Source organism: Pelophylax lessonae, assembly GCF_965119305.1.
Source record: "Pelophylax lessonae genome assembly, chromosome: 6".
Taxonomy (NCBI): Eukaryota; Metazoa; Chordata; class Amphibia; order Anura; family Ranidae; genus Pelophylax; species Pelophylax lessonae.
This window is the reverse complement of record NC_138773.1, coordinates 178,825,157-178,845,238: the sequence shown is the minus strand read 5'-3', so window position 1 is coordinate 178,845,238 and position 20,082 is coordinate 178,825,157. Positions and strand designations below refer to the sequence as shown.

General features: G+C 45.7%; 1 protein-coding gene across 1 annotated transcript in view; it reads left to right on the top strand.

Moving 5' to 3' along the window:
* SF3B1 (splicing factor 3b subunit 1) overlaps positions 1-20,082 on the top strand; it is a 124,126-nt gene that overhangs the window by 29,938 nt on the left and 74,106 nt on the right. The window contains exons 2-3 of the mRNA XM_082260850.1: positions 10,677-10,843; positions 17,774-17,872. Coding sequence (XP_082116976.1) covers positions 10,677-10,843; positions 17,774-17,872 — 266 coding nt within the window. The remainder of the gene's footprint in view (positions 1-10,676; positions 10,844-17,773; positions 17,873-20,082) is intronic.

The following is a 20,082-nucleotide window of genomic DNA, read 5'->3' as shown; positions in this document are numbered from 1 at the left end:
TACCTAATATCGGCTATCAGCCTGAAGAGTGGCCAAAAAAATCGGCCCTGAAAAAAAACATATTGATCGATCTCAATTTTCACCAGACCACTGACGTGTCGCCATAGTGATACTGTCCTACTCTGGGGTAGAGAGAGAGAGAATCAGAATTTTATTTATATTTATTTTTTTTACACTGATTGGGGATATCTCTGTAATAAATGATCAGCAATACTGTTCAAAGGCTTTCATTCATGATGCTTTTGTTTACTACTGTGATTTTTTTCCTCATACCATGTGATCCCTATGACCAATCAGAGATCACACAGTAAACAATGGTGTCATGAATGACAGCCTTGCTTACTACTGTAAAGGATCGCTGTGATCGGTCATACCAATAACATGGTACCAGTGTCAATTACAGCGACCTGATGCCTCGATCTGTGATCCGCTGTGTCCGTCGTATGGTTACGTCCACCCACACTGGCACTTCTCCTGTATGCAAAAGGTCCACGCTGCTCACAGGTGAGCCAGCTCCAGTGGCATGATCTCCTTGCTGCAGGGTGTTCGCCCAGTTGCAGCTGAAACAGTAATGAAAGCAAAGTCTGAATGACTGCACACTAAACTGAGATCCAAATGCCTTTTATTTGCATAAGATCATGAAGCGCACTAACTACATGTACAAGCAAGGGATGATCAGCTTGCATGTTTCACACACAAAACATGTAAGCCACTCCTCCCTTGCTTGTACATGTAGTGCTCTTCATGTTCTTAATGGTTTTATGAGAATAAAGGAGAATAAATTTGGATCTCAGTTTGGTATGCAGCCAATCCGGTCTTAACCTTTCAATACTTCTGTATCGCCGTGTATATATATATTGGCCGGACAGGAGGTGGTTAAACTGAAAAGGCAAAAGTAAAACTAAACCTAAACTATAGAAATATTTTACATCTTAAAGGATAAGTCCAGTCAAAACAAAACCTAACTAACGCTAGACCTGCTCTTTGCCACACTCTAAGACTATTCCATTTAACCCTGTAAAGCAAAAATCATTGTACCTACCTTTTCCACACCCGATCCGGTCCAGTCTCCAGCGACAGAAACTCTGAGGACCGACAACGGCTGTGAAATGAATGGGAATTGACGTCACCCATAGACTTGCAATGGGGCTTGCGTTGTTGAATGCCTCCACGCTGAAGCCGCCGCTGACAGCTCAGCGTGGGACCGGACCGGATCAGCTGCAGAAAAGGTAAGTACAGTGATTTTTTTTTTTTTTTTTTTGCTTTACAGGGTTGGATAGAATAGTCTTAGAATGTGGCACAGAACAGGTTTAGCGCTAGTAAGGTTTTCACTGGACTTATCCTTTAAATTCTGTTTGATCTGTAGTTGCCATGAAGCTGTGCATGTGATCAGGTATTGTTTTTCAGGATTTATATAGTGCTAACAGTGTGTGCAGCTCTTTGTTAGGGCAGACACTACAGTTACAATATAATTAGGGATGCACCGAAATGAAAATTTTGGGCCGAAACCGAAAATGCAGGATGCCATTGGCCGAAAACCGAAACCGAAACCGACTTTCCCCAAAAAAAAAATTAAAATAGATAGAAGAGGGGCATACACCAAAAAACAGGCAGCAACGTACACCTGTCGCTGCCACCCTGTCACAGTATATGTACTGTGACGGGTTGGCAAGAGGTTAATTTAATTACCAATGGTATTTGTATTATGCAGCATGAGGGGGTTAATGTATTGTCACTGATGCATTAGTGACCGACCAGTGGCAGGTAATTAACCCTTTTGTGCTGCATTAGTGCAACCAGTATCAGTGTTAATTAACACTGGTTGCACTGATACTGGTTGCACTAATGCAGCACAAAGGGGTTAATTACCTGCCTCTGGTCGGTCACTAATGCATCAGTGACAATACATTAACCCCCTCATGCTGCATAATTAATACAAATACCAATGGTAAGCTGCCTCAGCTATCACCCCCCCCCCCCTCCCCCCTCCTCCCTCCTCTCTCAGCCTCAGCGTCAGCGTCCCTCTCCAACTCACTCAGCTCCTCCGGTCACTGTGTCCATTATTCAAATGTCCCGCCTCTGGCCGGCCGCCCGCCTCCCGGTGATGTCACTACTACTACGATCTGTCCATGAATGAACTGACACACCGGGCGGGCGAGCGGCCTCTAATAGCTGTCACTATGAGCCGTTCACTTCTCTTCAATTCCCTGACAGTCCGAACGGCCGCTAATACATAGTACTATGTGATCCTTCCTGTCAGCTCAGCGGGACTATGACTATGTGTGAATGAGATCTGATCTGACCTGACACCGGGCGGGGGGGCGGGTTGGAGCGGCCGCTATTAGCTGTAACTATGCAAGCGCTTCACTTCCTTGTCAGGCATGTATCTCCGCTGACAAGGAAGTGAAAGGCTCACATAGTTACAGCTAATAGCGGCCGCTCCAACCTGCCCCCCCGCCCGTTGTCAGGTCAGATCAGATCTCATTCACACATAGTCATAGTCCCGCTGAGCTGACAGGAAGAATCACATAGTACTATGTATTAGCGGCCGCTCGCCCCGCCCTCCTGCCTGGTATGTCCATTCACTAATGCAGAGATCCTAGTAACAGGGACGTCATTGAGAGGCGGGCGGCCGGCCAGAGGCGGGACTTTTAAAACCTGCCCTGCGCTGCGCTGCGCCCTCCTCCTTCCTCACGGCGGCCATATTAATTTCGGCACCGTTAACCCATTATCGGCCGAAATGAGAGAGGCTCATTTTCGGCCGATAATTTCGGTGGCCGAAATTTCGGTGCATCCCTAAATATAATTCAATACAGGAGGAATCCAAGGGCCCTGCTCGTTAGAGCTTACAACCTAAGAGGGGGGGGGGTCAAGTGATACAAAAGGTAATAATAACTGTGGGGGATGAGCTAATGAAGAGAATAAAAGAACAGTTGTTAGGTGGGGGCAGCCTAGGCTTCTCTGAAGTGAGGTTTTCTTTTCCAATAGTTTTTATTAGGTTTTTCCAAACAGAACAAATAACAAATACATCATATACAGGTACACTGGTTGAAGAAAGTAACAATCACGATTAACATTGTACACTTGGCTCCACCAACAGTCAGTGTTATAATACACCCCTCAGACCAGCCCCCGACCCGAAACTCCCTCAGGGGCCCAGCAGGAAGGCCGAGCCCGGCCACCCCTGACGGGAGCAATACTGTGGCCCATCTCGGCCCCCCGCTACACCCCACAAGGTCCGGGCACTGACCCCCGGGGCCCCCCCCTATTCTCTGAGAGTCCAAGGTGGTGGGCACTTACACCGCCAAATACTCTTCAACCCTTGTGCACCTGAGTAAGCAACATATTGGTATACCAGACTATCAACTGGACAGTCATTAACCTTAGCCTCAGATACAATAACTAGTCAACATTCAAAATCAAATAGAAATAAGCGTGGCGAAATTCCCCGGTGCAGGACTAGCCCTACCCCGGGTATTTCAGTGACCAACTACTCCATACCTGTTCAAACTGCAAACTTCGACCATGCATATTAGCAAAAAATTTCTCATAAGAGTATTGAGAACGTACCCTGTTGATAACCTCCAATGTCGTAAGAGCAGCGTCAGACCTCCAAGCTGCTGTAATTGTCAGTCTCGCTGCTGTCAGGACATGGGCAGCTAATGTTCGATGGAGAGGAGGAATTTTTTGGATCCCCAGGTTCAAGAGGGCCAGACCTGGGGACATCAGAATCGGTTCCCCGGTCAATGACCGTAGTAGAGCGAACACAGCCGCCCAGTAGCTCCTGAGTCTTTTACACTGCCACAAAAGATGAAACAGCGTTCCCGATTCCCCGCATCCTCTCCAGCAGGTAGGGGCAATATCTTTAAACATTTTCCTCAATCTCACAGGAGTTAAATAGCTGCGTTGGAGAATTTTTAGGGCCACCTCCCAGTGAGTAGTGCAGTGGGAATAGGAATAGCCAGCGCGGACAGCCACCTCCCAGTCCCGCTCCGAAAACTCCTCCCCCAAGTCTGCCTCCCAGGCTGCCACGGAGGCCGACTTGCTATTTCTAAATTGGTTCTGCAGTGTATGATAGAACCACGAAAGACCCTTTGACTTATGATATCCATTGAGCATATATTCCCATACTTCCGAGGGTACTTCAATTGTTGGATCAGGGTATTTAATGTGGTAGTGATGCAGTTGGGCCCAAAAAAAGGAAGGCTTGTCCGAACACATAGCACGCAGTTCCCCATATGTGGCAGATCGCGGTAGCTCCCCAGGAGGAATCCTCAACGTAGGAATGAGATATTCATAAGCTGCTAACCTCAAGGTCATCTTAGTCCTAGGGATCCCTGTCAATGCTTGCACCTCCCCCCAGGCCCCTAGAGTAGCCCTAAGAGAGGCCAAATCGGGGGTGTAAACTTCACGTTTCGCTAGTGATGCCAACAGTAGGGCAGGGAGGTCCTTATTTGCCACTACTGCCCTTTCTAGATGTACCCAAAGTTTATCTGGTTCAGGATCGAACCAGGCTTTTGCCTGATCTAACAAAGCCGCGGAATGGTACTTCCGAAGGCATGGGAAGCCTGTCCCCCCTTTAGCCCTGGATTTAAGTAACACAGAATACGGAATCTTCGGTACTTTGCCCCCCCATAAGAACTTCCTGAACATTTTGTCCATGTTACGGAAGAAGGATGATGGGATCACCACCGGGATTGTCCTAAAGTAATATAAAATCTTAGGCAGCACCAACATCTTGAGCGCAGCTATACGCCCCAACCAGGACAGCTCGTAAGATGCAATATGTGTTAGGTCCTCCATTACTGTAGATAACAATTTAGAGAAATTGACCTGGTATGTTTGAGATGTCGGAGCCACCAAAGATATACCTAAGTATGGGGGTGATTTATTTGACCATTGAAAGGGATACTGAGTTTTGAGCAACCTCAGCTCCTTAGCGGATAGAAAGGTCGACAGGCACACAGATTTAGTCACATTCAGTTTATAGTAGGAGATGGCTCCAAATGCATCTAGTTGGCGCTGCAAGCTGCAAAGAGACGTCATCGGGGAGGTCAAAGTAAGAATCACATCGTCCGCAAAAAGCCCAATTTTGTGGTCCCTGCCCCCCACTTTAATTCCAGATATTCCCGGGTCGCTTCTAATGGCCTCTGCCAGGGGTTCCATTACTAGGGAAAAGATGAGTGGGGACAACGGGCACCCTTGGCGCGTACCATTAGTGATTGCAAATTTTTCTGATAACGCACTAGATGTAAACACCCTGGCCGAAGGTGTTGTGTAGAGTGCCGAAATCGCAGAGAACATAGGCCCTTGAATCCCGAATTTAGCTAAGGTCGCCCTTAGGTACCCCCAGTGCACCCTGTCAAACGCTTTTTCAGCATCTAACGTCAGGAACACCGAGGGCACCTTTCGTTTTTCAGCGATCTGCAATAGATCCAGCATTCTCCTAGTTCCATCCGGTGCCTGCCGACCCTTCACGAATCCCACCTGATCCTCTTTGACCAGGCCGGGAGTCACCTCCGCCAATCGTACTGCTAATATTTTCGCGTATAGCTTTAGATCCGAATTCAGGAGGGATATGGGGCGAAAGTTTTGGGGCGCATCGGGTGATTTACCAAGCTTGGGGAGTGCAACTATGACTGCCTGCAGCATTTCCTCCGGGAAGGAGGAGCGCTGCGCAGCCGCATTGAACAATTTGCAGAGATACGGGGTTAGGGTATGCTGAAACGCCTTGTAATACTCGGCCGAGAAGCCGTCTGCTCCAGGGGATTTATTTAAGGGCATTGACATTATAGCTTTCTGCACCTCCTCCTCCGTTATGGGGGAGTTCAAGGTTTGCAACATATGTTCTGACACAGTGGGGAGTCGTAAAGAGTCTAGGAATGAAGCAATAAGGGAATCCGAGGGCTGCGGAGTATTGCCGTCCTCTTTAAGGTTGTACAATGAAGTATAGTAATTGGCAAAGGCATTAGCGATGGCAGTTGGGTGATGCACCAGTGAATTCGTTTTAGGATCCCTGATAGAAGAAAGCTTAGCCCTTTGCTGCCTTTTCTTCAAGTAATTGGCCAACATCTTGCCTGATTTGTTACCCTGGGAGTAGTAACGTGCCTTAGTTTGGAATAGAAGTCTCTGATGGTCCTCTAAAAGTTTATCCCTAACCAGCTGTCTACAGGCTGTTAGCTCTTCCAGCTTAGAAGGAATAGGGTCCGATTTATGAGCGGCCTCCAGAGAACGCAATTGCTCTAGAAGCATCTTCATAGCCTGGGCCCTCTCTCTCTTAACTCTAGACGCCTGCTGGATCAAGATTCCCCTAGCAAATGCCTTATGGGCACACCAAAGCGTGAAGACATCCATCCCCGGAGTGTCATTATGTTCAAAGTATTCCCGGATCCGACCACCCAACCGCTCCCGATGGCCCACGTCCCGGAGCAGGGAAGCGTTATTGCGCCACAGATGGACTGGGGTGGTTATATGGGGCTCCGAGACTGCCACAGAGACCGGAGCGTGGTCAGACCAGGACATTGTGTGAATTGTGGATTTTTCAACCACTCGCAGAAATTGCAAGTCAGCCACAAATAGATCCAACCTCGAATAGGATCCATGAGGGGCCGAGTAGTAAGTGAAATCCTTCTCTGCAGGGTTAAGGCAGCGCCATACGTCATACAGATTAGAGGAATGCAGAAACTTTTGAAGGGTAGCCCTCGTCCTTCCCTGAGCGGGAGAGCAATCAAACTGAGCATCCCCAATGCAATTAAAATCCCCACAATACACTGTGAGACCCCTCTTCACACGGTCCACCTTCTTCACAAGCGCCCTCAGAAACCTGAGTTGTCCCTGGTTGGGAGCATAGAGATTTACAATTGTATAGGTAATATTATTATTGTCACAGATCAATATTAAAGATCGTCCTGCGTCATCGGTGACTATGTCATGCAACTGAAAGGCCACGGAGCCTTTAATCGCAATGAGCACTCCTTTTTTCTTAGTGTCACCAGAAGAGGTAAAAACATGCGGGTATAGCTTGTCAGAACACTTAGGTGACTTGGACCGTGCGAAGTGGGTCTCCTGTACACACACAACATCGCCCCTGAGAGCACGGGCCTCCCGCCAAAGAGACCTGCGCTTGAAGGGGCTATTGAGACCGTGAGCATTAATGGAAACTATATTAATAACCATTTACAAGCAGGATAAGAGAAGATATGTCCACATGGCAGTCCTTAATTTCAAAGTAATGAGAAAAAAGAAAAAATCCTTCAGGTAAGAAAAGGCAAAAATATCTCCCGGGCGGGAACAGAGGGAACAGGCTAGGTCGAAGGAGACAGTACTTACAGTTCACACGTATAGGTGCATTCACATACCATTGCTGACGTTGTAAACATGGTCCAGAGTTTCTGTCCTTGGTCATTAGAGTGGTAGTTTCCAGAGCATCGTAGCAGTCATTGAGGCTAAAAAACTGAGACACAACAAAAGAGAACAAAAAAGAGATAGCAAACACTTAACGAAGGGTATGGGGTATACCCCATCATGCGATAATATCGCAGGCACAGGTGAAGGGGGTTCAGCTCCAATCACCCGGTCACTCCTGGACTCCGACTCATCCAGGTAGCAAATCCTCCAAAGCAGACCAAATATAAAAAAAAACGAAAAGAAAAAGTAACAAAGTTGGCCACAAAGAAGAAACCGTATGGGGCTGAGTATCCGCATGAGACCCATGTGACTATTAGCCCTAAAGCCGATGCTGTAGCCATAAACTCATCTGTTGACCCGCCGCCACTCAGGCTCCAAACGAGAGGGTTCCACTCCGGTAGAGGATTCCTGTGGGTCCGGTAGGAGACCCCATTTCTTGGTCAGGGCAAACCCTTCCTCCACTGATCGGATGACATGCGTGCGACCATCCTTAACAATGAGGAGTTTGGTAGGAAATCCCCAGGAGTATTTCACTTGGTTGTTACGGAGTAGCTTGGTCATAGGGATCAATTTTTTCCGAGCCGCCATGGTAAATTGAGATAGATCTGCGTACACTGATAATCCATGATACGGTGCTGGAAGTGGGGAGGTGTTCCTTGCAAAGCGCATGAGGTCATCTTTAATGTGATAAAAGTGTATACGTGCTATAACATCCCTTGGGATTTTCTCGGGTAGATGTTGCGGCTTTGGCAGGCGGTGTGCACGATCCACCGCCGCCTCTACCACCGGTATGTCCGGAATGAGAGCCAGCAACATGGCTTGTACATATGCTCGCAGTTCAGAAGGGGGGACTGACTCTGGGACCCCCCTCAGCTTCACATTATTACGGCGGGCCCTGTCCTCCAGGTCCGCCATCTTGCTCTTTAGGGTCTCCAATTCATCCCCCTTCGCGTTATGATCATCTACTAGTTCATTGTGGGCTATAGAAAACTCCTCCATTTTATTTTCTATGTGATCCACCCTGCCACCCAGGTCCACCACCTCCGTTTTTATGCCGTTGACACAGGCCACTATTTCCCTGTGAAAAGCGCCATTTATGGACATTAGCATGTCTTTCATAGTGACATCCGTAAGCGGTTGTCCCGTCGTGGGAAAGTCCTTTATATTGGCGTAAAATTCTAAAGTGCTGTCCAGAGAGCTAGGGCCCGCGCTATTGTCCCCAGCGCAGCGGTGAGCTTCGGACCGCTTAGGGGCCGCTTTTTGTGGGCTGCGGGACGGGGATCCCCCCTGGGAGGACTTGCTGCTAGCGGAGGATGACCTTAAGCTCGGATCCCCCCCGATCCCGGGAGGTGATCCGCCCGAGGCTCCGGCGCTTCCAGCCCTCGGGTAGGCCTCGGCGCCATTTTGGGACCTCGGAGTGCTGGTTGAGGCAAAGAAGTCCGTTAACTTACGAGGTCTTCCGCGGTCCTTTCTCTTCCCCATGGTCGCCTGTAGTGTCCGCAAGTGTCTTAAGGGCCACTGGAGTCGGAGTCGCTCACCCACGTCGCTGGAATCGTTGCGGAGAGACCGGGAGTGTTAGAGCTCTTCACTCACGCGGCCATCTCCGTCGGCTGCCGGCCACGCCCCCCTGAAGTGAGGTTTTCAAGGATCGCCTAAGAGTGGACAGAGTTTGAGAGAGTCCGATTAGATTGGGGTAGGGAATTCCAAAGGATGGGAGAGGCTCGGGAGACATCCTGGAGGCGAGTATGGGAGAAGGTAACTAGAGAGCTAAGAGAGCTGGAGATCTTGGGAGGAACGGGGAGGATGATTTGGTCGGTATTTTGAGACTATATATGACCGTTCTGTTTGTTTGAGAACAAAATCAAACTTCACAGTTATTATTCACAGCATACTTTGAAGATAACTGTTTTGGGAAACTGTTAAATTGATGGGTCCCGCTTTAGTTGTGTTTTATATTTAACCACTTCCCTCCTGGCCTAGTAATACAGCCGGATGGGAGTACTGCCATCCTGGGTGAACATCATAGGACATCCTCTCGCTCGCATGCTTCGTGTGTGCCCTAAGGGCCAAGCAAAAAAAAAAAACAACAAAAATGACAAAAATCTTTCCCTTTGTTAGTAAACGCGATAACTTTTGCGCAAGCCAATCAAAATACGCTTTTTGCGATTTTTTTTTTTTTTTTTTTTTTTTTTTTTACCAAACATAGGTAGCATAAAACAAATTGGCCGAAAATGTTAAATTTTGATTTTTACATTTTTTTTTTGGGGGGGAATTTCATATAAAAAAATGTGAAAAATATTGTTATTTTTGCAAAATGTACGCTCTTTTTTTGTTTATAGCGTAAAAAGTAAAAATCGCACGGGTGATCAAATACCACCAAAAGAAAGTTCTGTTTGTGGGAAAAAAAGGACGTCAAATTCGTTTAGGTACAGCGTCGCACGACCGCGCAATTGTCCGTTAAAGTCACGCAGTGCCGAATCGCAAAATACCCCCTGGTCGTTTAGCAGGAATATCCTCCGGGGCTTAAGTGGTTAAATGCCACCAAAAAATAAAATCTGTCTCCAAAAAATGAAAACATTTTATTTGGGCACAGTGTTAAAGTAGAATTCCAGACTTTACCTAACTAGTCTTAAAAAAAAAAAAAAAAAAGCTCCCTCCCCCTCCTAACACCTATGCTGACTAACCTGTGTAAGAAAGATCTTTTATACATGCCGATTTTCAGCCTGCTTCAATCTGGTCACTGAATTCAGCCGACCTTTGTCAGCCAGCAGTTGCTGCATGGGGGAGGGAGCACTGACAACAGATGGGCCCCAGGAGTCTGACATCACTGCTCCCAGGTACAACCAGCTGTTATCAAGCACACTATATTCTCCCTTGCAGCTGGCGGTAGCCACGGAAGGTCACATGATAGACATAGGTAGAAATAGGTAAGTATACAGATCTTTCTTAAAGCAGAACTATACTCTCCTTGAATCCAGCGATGGAACATCCCCAGAACTCCCCATCGGCACAGGTGTTTTGTCCTGATGTGTATGGCAGTGGCAGGAATCTACAGATTCCTGCAGCTGTTTGACACCTGTGAGTGGTTAGCTGTGGCCGCTGAGCCCATACACTACAATGACAGGTTGTCGGTGGCCGCAGCTATTTGTTTGTTGTTGTTTACACAGCCAGTGATTACCAGTTATTGCTGCTGGGTGCACTGTATTTTTTTTATATTTTCTGTTAACTGTATTTTAATGCTTTTTATGCTATTTTGTCCTTCTCTTTAGATATTGAAGCACAGATACTTGAAATTCAAGGAAAGAAGGCAGCACTCGATGAAGCACAAGGAGTTGGACTTGATTCAACAGGTTACTTTGACCGGGATATATATGGTGGAAGTGACAGTAGATTTTCAGGATATCTGACATCTATTGCAACAAATGAGCAAGAAGAAGTAAGTGTTTTTTTTTTTTCTTTGTAAATTTGACATCCTGTAATCTGAGCTGTGCGGGAGCCTGAATTTAAGACCACATTCATCACTTAATTTTTTTAAAACAAATTTCTCTGTGTACTTCTTTAAACATGGTAATCATTCCATAGGCATTACTCCCCACGCAAAGAGGGACTGAAAATGTAATGTGCATTCATTAGAAAATTTTAGAATAACCTTTTTCTAGTCCTTATCCAGGATAGCAACCTGAGTGATTGGCTCCTTAACAGGAACCAAAATATGGCAAACTGTTAAAAAAAACCCTCATCCCTGAGTTTTAATTGCTTTTTCTTCCGGTGGACAGTTAAACATTTGTTGTTTTCAATGACCAGGCAACTGTTCGGTTGAAGGTCTCTCTCTAAAGTGGATCTGCAATGCTGGCCTAGTTCAGTTTTTCTGCATTGTCTCCTGAGGCACCCCTGGCTTTATTCCCTGTCTTCCTCTCCTTCAGTGAAGGAGGGGGGGGGGGTTGTTCCCTGGAGGGGCACAGTGTGTGCTGGCTCGGTTTTCCCAACAGATTTGTGCTCCAGCTTGGCTGGGAGGAAATTTAATGTGCGTTCCAGGCCTTGCTGGCAGTGGTGACGTTAATGAAGAAGTTATGCGCATGCGTGGCTGGCTGGGTGCGCACTCTGGGCCTTTATATTTCCGCTTCTGGGCCCTGTTCTGTGAAGCTGCAGTGGAAAGGGTGTGTGATACAGGCCTCCCTTTTCTTTTGGAGATGGCGTCCCTTCTGGCTGGGTGTAGTATTTCTTTGGGTGTAGTATTTCTTTTTAATTAAACAAAGTCTTTATTGAGAAAAAATAAACTCAAATATAAGGAATACAAGTGCTTTTTGAGAACACAAAATAAGATAACACATCTCCAGGAATACAGCAGGTCATGTACAACGAGTAAACAATACATAACATCTCATCTGTGGTGGAAAAGGTATTTCGATTTGACGGTAGCATATGTAGCTCATGGGCATCGCCCCACTCGTGCTCGTGAGCAGTCCCACGTACCGATGGGTGTAGTGTTTCTGGTAGCCACTTACACATTGCCGCTTCCTTTCTAGGAGGGACAGTTTTGGAGGGGGTTAGTTTGCTGCTACCTTTCCACCAAGGAGGATTCTGGGGACATAAAGGTAGCACCCATAGCTGTGACAAAGGGGGGAAAATGGCAAGTAGTGAGTACTTCCTTTTGCAGTTCAGGAATGGTAGAGTGTCTCCAGTGCAGCTGGTGATTTTAGGGCATTTTTAGGATCCCCTTTTCTTGTGTAGAACCTTCCTCTATTGACAATTATGCCCCTAAAGCTAAGCCACCTTAGTCGGCAGTCCTTACCCCAGTAGATGCTGCAGCCGTTGTAACACTAGATTGTCAATATTTCACTCTAAGGGCTCTTTCACACAGTCCGCCTCCGTAGGTGGATCCGTGTTGCTCAGCGGGTATCGATCTGCGATCCCCACTGAGCCGGCGGATGACAGCTCCGTCTCCGCTTGCAGAGCAGAGAGGGAGGTGTCTTAGCCCCGCTGCCCTCTATGGGGGATCGGATGAGAGCGGACCGCCTGTCCGCTCTCATCAGATCCGATCCGCTCCGATTACTGAACGGATGGAAAAATAGGGTTTCCATCCGTCCAGATTTCACGGACAGGATCGGATACGGATGGCAGCTGGTGTCAGCGGAGGTGTCTCCGCTGACACCTGCTGCCCCATAGAGCTGCATGGAGGATCCGATCAGATCCGCCTAAAAAACTGACAGACGGATCTGATCGGATCGCCCGTGTGAAAGAGCCCTAAATCTTTCTGTTATAAGTGTGTTCACAAGCTTACTGGGAATGAAGCAGCAGCCCTTATAAAGGGTTTTATGTCTGTGCAGGTGGAGATTGTTTCCACATTTCAGTCCTTTTTAGGATAGGTTTTAAGTACCCTTTTAATGTAATCAGTGGCTTTCACTTCAGGTGTAGCCTAAGCAACATACTTTTTCATCTTCATTAAATATGCATCTACCCGGGAATATTGATTTTATACAGTTATGGTTATATCTGATGTCTGGCTTGCATAGTCTCATGCAGGAAACAAAAGGATTCCTCCCATATTTTTTATTTTTTTACAGTCTTTTGGCTTGTTAAAACTGCACCACAAATGACTACAATAGCTGGTTGTTAACCACTTAAGCCCTGGAAGATTTTACCCCCTTCCTGATCAGGGCCTATTTTGCGATTCGGCACTGCGTGAATTTAACGGACAATTGCGTGGTCGTGCGATGCTGCACCTAAACTAATTTGACGTCCTTTTTTTTTCCCACAAACAGAGCTTTCTTTTGGTGGTATTTGATCACCTGTGCGATTTTTATTATTTTTTTTTTATTGTCATGTGCTGTAAACAAAAAACGTCAATTTTGCAAAAATAACAATTTTCACTTTTTTTTTTTTTTATATATTTACAAAAAAAAATGTAAAAATCAAAATTTAACATTTTAGGCCAATTTGTTTTATGCTACCTGTATATGTTTGGTAAAAAAAATTGCAAAAAGCGTATTTTGATTGGTTTGCGCAAACAATTGCGTTTACTAAGAAGCAATGTAAAATCAAGTACAGCGCCACATTTATAGATGACAATGAGAAGACAGTGAATAAACAGAGTCCATAAAGTCAGTGAAACCAGATGCTGAAGTGCAGAAATGAATGCAAAAGAATTCCGACACCATGAGTGAAGACACAATCCTGACGATCACCACGTGCACAGATAAGGTGATTCCCTTACCAGAACTTTAGACCCTCTGTTACGGAAGGTCCACCAAGCGTAGAGCATGAAAGCAACCACCAGGGCAGGGTCCACTCCAAAATTCAGCACCAGGTCCACCACGGAACTTTCATTAAAGACAATACATCCTCATATGCTCAAAAGCCACAAATGTTGAATGTTGGTATCCCTCCAAAAAACAAGTGAGGCTCACATAGTTAAGTACGTACATTTATTGAAGTAAAAACGAAAATAGAACACTCACATGACATCTGTTTGATTCAGGCATGTAATAAAATAGGCCGCGGCTGGAGGCGTGTCTGCATGGGAGCTGGCGTGCTGACGCGTTTCGTCTGACGGTAAGACGAAACGCGTCATACACGCCAGCTCCCATGCAGACACGCCTGTCAGGGTTGTCAGGGTTTTTGCGCAAACTTGTTTACATTTCCCTGGAAGGAAGGCAGGGTGCGTCCGATCCTGGACCTCAAGGCGATGCACTGCTTTGTGCGGGTGCAGAAGTTCAGAATGCAGTCCATACGCATGGTGGTGGCATCTCTGCGTCAGGGGGATTTTCTTGCCTCTATCGACGTCAAGGATGCTTACCTTCACATTCCAATATGTGCCGGTCGCCAGCGCTTCCTCTGCTTTGCTGTGGGAGAGGAGTGTTATCAGTTTGTGGCGTTACCCTTTGGTCTAGCCTATGCTTCTCGGGTCCTCACCAAAAAAATGCTAAAATAAAACTTTAATACAGTGTTTTAAGAAGTTGTATGCTTTTTTTTTTTTTTTTTTTTCTCTATCGTTCATTAACGGATGCAGTCATCTGATGCATATCAGTAGGGTAATACTGCCCCCTACAGTTGATCAAAAGTTGGCCTTGAGTACTATCAAAGGTCAGGTCTCGACCTTGGCTATTTTCTTCCAAAGACCATTGGCCGCCCATTCCCTGGTGCGTAGTTTCATCCAGGGGGTGCAACACTTGGTGCCTCCGGTGCGACCTCCGCTACCGCCATGGGATCTTAATTTGGTGCGGTCGGTTCTCCAGAAGCCTCCCTTTGAGAATATTCGGGAGGTCCCCCTGCTTACCTTGTCTCAGAAGATGGCCTTCTTGGTGGCCATCACTTCTGCACGCAGGGTGTCGAAACTGGCGGCGCTGTCCTGTCGTTCTCCCTATCTGGTGGTTCACAGGGGCAAGGTGGTACTTCGGCTGGATCCGTCCTTCCTGCCGAAGGTGGTTTCCAGTTTTCACTTAAATGAGGACATAGTGTTACCTTCCTTATGTCCTAAGCCAAAATATCCTAAGGAATTGGCGCTGCATACCCTGGATGTTGTTCGGCCGCTCAAGGTGTATTTGGCATCTACTGAATCTTTTCGCAAGTCTGACTTGCTCTTTGTGCACACGGATGGCCCAAAGAAGGGGCTGCCTGCGTCTGCTGTGACTTTTTCTAGATGGATCAGACAGACAGTGGTGCAGGCTTATTCCGTTAGGGGTCAGGTTCCCCCCTGACCTGTCAGGGCGCACTTTACTTGGGCGCTTAGTGCTTCGTGGGCTTTTTACCTTCAGGCGTCTGTGCTTCAGGTGTGCAAGGCAGCGACTTGGTCTTCTGTTCACACCTTTACCAAATTTTATAAGGTAGATGTGTTGGCATCTGCGGATGCCTCCTTTGGCTGCAAGGTTTTGCAGGCTGCGGTTTAGGGGGCCTCTTGGCCTTCCTTGAGGGTGTTTTTTTCTGTTTGTGTTCAGGTGGACCTCATCTGGTTGTTCTGAGGTGTCCTGTGTTGCCTGGTTGGCCATATTGGCCTTGGGACTGTTTTTTCTGTGTTCTGGTTCCCACCCCTCATTTTGATACTGCTTTGGGACGTCCCTACTGATATACATCAGAGGACTGTGTCCGTCAATGAACGATAGAGAAAATTGGATTTTTGACTTGGGAACGTAAAATCCTTTTCTCTTAGGTTCATTGACCGACGCAGTACCCGCCCCTCTATTTTTTGAGTGGGTTGTTGTGTTTTTCTCTGACACTGCTTTGATACAAAACTAACATCCTATGCAGTAAGAGAGAGGGTATACCCCCAGGGACTGCCTGTAAAAAAAAATTTCTGCCTAGTTTCCTACTCCTGTAGGGGGCGGTATATCCCTATTGATGTACATCAGAGGACTGAGAAAAGGATTTTACAGTCAAAACTCTTTTTTTTTTTTTTTCTCTCTCTTTCGTTCATTTATGGACACCTAGCTCCTGATTCTTCTTAACCATTCTATTATACTGCCCCCTACAGGAGTAGGACACTAGGCAGGAAAAAGCTTGATTATGCCTATGGGCAGTCCCAGGGGGTATACACCCACTCTCAGCTATAGGCCCTCAGTTTTTTTGTTGTTTTCTGCCTAGTCAGGACCTAGTTCCTTGCTAGGATCTCTGGTCCTGGCATTTTTTCTCATTTTAAATTGAGGTTTTTTCCCCCTCCATTTTGTTTCTGTGAGAACTACTATCAAGTGTCGGATTAAGCGACAAACTGGATAATATAGATTCATGGGGTCTGGCCAGCGAGCGCAGGCAGACCGCAGCTCCGGGTTAGGTTGGTTGCGTCATAGCCCCACTGGACGAGGGCTAGCCTGCGAGTTAAACGTCACCGCGATCTCTGTGCGGTGCAAATTCAGCCATACAGTTTGTATGGCTGAATTTGCACGGCAATCGCACCGAACACACAGGACCTTTTTTTTGGTCCGCAGCAGAATCGGATCGCATGGTGGTTCACACTAGTGCGATCCGATTCTGTGCAAATTTTCAGATCACACTGCGATATGCAATCTGATCTGGGGGTGTCGTTAACTTTTAATTGACACCCCCAGCGTATCGTATATGGCAGTGTGAACTGCCAGGGGTGCGGATGTGATGCAGGAACACGCGCTATATATATATATATATATATATATATATATATATATATATATATATATATATATATATATATAATTAGAGAGAGATTTATATTATATATTTTTTCTTTTTTTTTTTTTTTTTTTTTTTTTTTAATCAAGATACAGTTTCAAGATGCTGCTTGCGCTAATCCTCTGTATATCAAGTCTGGTTCGTCATTCTCCACAACTGCTTTGGAGGCCTTACCCTGACCCCTCTGGTAATAATTTTCTGATGTGTAGTGTTATCCCCAGTGACCCAATCTTTAGTGGATGCAGAGTTAGAAAGGCTGGTAAGGCTGAAGCATTGGGAGAAACCACACAGATGGTATTTAAAATTCTTACATGGTAATGGTTACAGCTGAGTTGAGTTTTGACGTCATCTCGAAGTAGAATGTTGTGCCCGGTGTTCCTTTTCCTGCTCTTCAGTGTAGATCATACACCATCCTGCTTTTGCACTTGCTTCTGAAATGCCTTTTGAATTGTCTGATCTCCAGTCTTGTTCCACTGGTTATCTAAGGTGTCTTGATCACCTCTGTCCACCTGCAACCCTCATCTGCATGAGTTGCTTGAGTTTTTGAGTGTGCAAGATCTTGCCCTACTTTGGGACTGGTTTCTTCTACCTGGTGTAACATGTATTTTCAGAGATGCGCAGAGAACAATCCCTCTGCAACTGGTGACCTCAGTCCATACTCTGCTACTGTTTCTTGGGGTGATTTTCTCAGTATCCCCAGAAGGTAATGGCGCCTGTAACCTAGATTCTGGGATTCTGGGATCCTGTTCTTTTGATGCACTCCTACTTTTACCCCAAATTGACTCATGCTTGGAGTGGGAGGGGTTGTCTTTAAAACTTTCATTGTCCTCAAGGCAGCAGCAGTATTAAGTCTCAGAATAACTTGTATCCCTTAAATATCAAACCTTTATAAACTCCAAAAAAGAAAAATATTGTTGACCCAAAACCAATAATTCCCTTTTTGTAGGCCTTACTTTGTATCAGATCTGATGAGGCCACATTCTGGAAAATTTAGCTGGTATCTTCTGCTAAAGGTTAGATAAGTTTGTTGCAGCTAACTATCTTTGCCGAGTTGCCACAGCAGAAATGCCTCCAAAATACGCTAAAGCCTTTTATCAAAGATCCATGTCATATACTTCACATTTTAATGTTTTACAGTGATTGTTTTAAATTCTGTGTAGGCACTCTTTGATTTCATGTGTGATAATGTTAACAGCATGTTTTCTAACAATTCTATTTTGTTGTGCAGGATGATGATGATGAAGGTTCAGGAGCAACATTTGAGAAAAAACCAGGATATCATGCACCTGTCGCTTTGCTTAACGATATCCCTCAGTCATCTGAACAAGTAAGTATTATGGATACATAGTGGTTGGTTAAGTAGCTGACTTATTTAAAGTGCTAGTTAACTTTCCTTACTTTTTGAAACCGAGCCCTCCAGCTTTGAACTGTCACTGCTCCTAGGACTTCCATCTTTGCCTGGTCCTAATTCCGGGTTCACAATCCCCACCCGTTTGGTTGGGCTATGATGACTTCGTTCCTGAGCATGTGCACGGGAGTCACCATCATGGCACTGCACTTTCTGCAGTTAGGGCACACTGAGTAAGCCGTGAATGCAGAGCTGCTGCGCATGCAGCAGCGACATTGGCTGCTGAAGTCATTGTGAATATCTTCTTTATGGAGCAAGTTTAGAAGCTATTCACGGTACCTACAGGTAAGACCTATTAAAAGCTTACCTGTAGGTACAGGTGTGTAATGTTTACTGCCGCTGTAAGAAGATGATACATTAGACTAGTCCCTGATGGCAGAGATTTAAGGTTAGTCCACAGCATCTAGCAGTTCTGAATCTCAGATGATAAAATAATTGAGCAGTTTAGAAAACCTTGCCTGCTATTCCTTTTTCCTGTTTTTAACTGGGCTAGCACAATGGTGTGTGTAGCTCTTCCACCTCTGTTGCCTAAACTGGAATACTACATTTCAAGCAAGTGGAACCGTGCCAAGGTGCTGAATTTAGTACACTGCAGCTGTTCGAATGAGATAAATCTAAATCTTCGTATCTATAGGGAAACCGCGCAGAGTCAAAAATTAGGTGTTCCTGTTTAAAGTCTGCTAGTGCACAAGACACCTAAAAAAATAAAAAAAACTTATCACATGTCAAAAAACATGCTAATATACTCTGGGGAAATTCACAGTGCTAAGAATCCTATATTCTCCTTATACCTTTTTGCATTTCAAAGCCAATACAAAATAAAGTGCAGCGCTGTGAAGTACGTGTTCACTGATTACCCCTTGTAATTTGCTGACATGCTATTGTGCTACAAATAGTTTTTCTCAAAAATAAACAAAACATTCATGTGCGAAAGTGAAAAAAGTCCTGTGGTTACTAAGTAAGGGTCCTTTCACATGGCCGCTCCGTGTGTCCGCAAATCATCCCATCCGTTTGCGGATGATTTGCGGACATAATTTAAGTGAATGGCACTGCGGGTGTCAGCGGAATACCATCCGCTGACACCCGAATTTTCCTCCTTTCAGTTCTGTTGTGTTTTTACGTATGGAACAGAACCCCATTTTTTCTTCCGTGTAAAAAACGGAAAGGAAGGAAAATCGGATGTCAGCGGTGTCATCCGCAGTGCCATATACTTACATTATGTCCGCATATCATCCGCAAACGGATGGGATGATATGCGGGCACACGGAGCAGATGACAGAAATGTCATCCGCTCCGTGGAAAAAAAAAAAAAAAGTCCCGCAGCGGACCTTTCACACGGAGCGGCCGTGTGAAAGGACCCTAAATCTATTGATAATCAAAAACATTAACAAAAGTCCCCATGAATTGGCATCTTCTCTGTGTGTAAATAACTTTTTAGTGAGGAGATCTGTCTCTTAAAGTGCCCCCATATCTTATCTACCTCCACACGTTTGTGAAAACCACCATCACTTGTGTCCAAAAAAATGACTCCCCAAATGTGATTGCTGATAAAGTTATAAACTAGCGAACAGCCCATTCCCTTTAGGGAGCAATCCTCTGCAGGAACCTCGGATGTGTGATCGCCTGTCAGTCGTAGATGCATCAGATCCTTGGATGGCCATTATTGCAATATAAGAGATGGAAAAAAACTTTTTTAAAAAAGGACTTCCAGTTCATTTAAAAATTATACATTCACGTTTAAGTGTCTCCACTGACACAAGTAAGCAGGCATGGAATTAGTACCGGGATTGGTCGGACATTACCAGAGCTGCAACCAACAACCCAGCATACCATGGCAACACCACATCCAATCCCCGCCCAGGGTGTCATATTGGATGTGGTGTCGCCAAGTTATGCTGGCTTGTTGCTCATGGTAATGTCAGAGCAATCCTGGTACTAATTTTATGCCTGCTTGTGTCACTGGAGATTATTATTATTATTATACAGGATTTATATAGCGCCAACAGTTTGCGCAGCGCTTTACAATGTGAGGCAAGACATTACAGTTACAATACAATTCACTACTGGAGGAATTAGAGGGCCCTGAGGGAACTGAATATACTTGGAGATACTTTTAAATGTGAGTATAA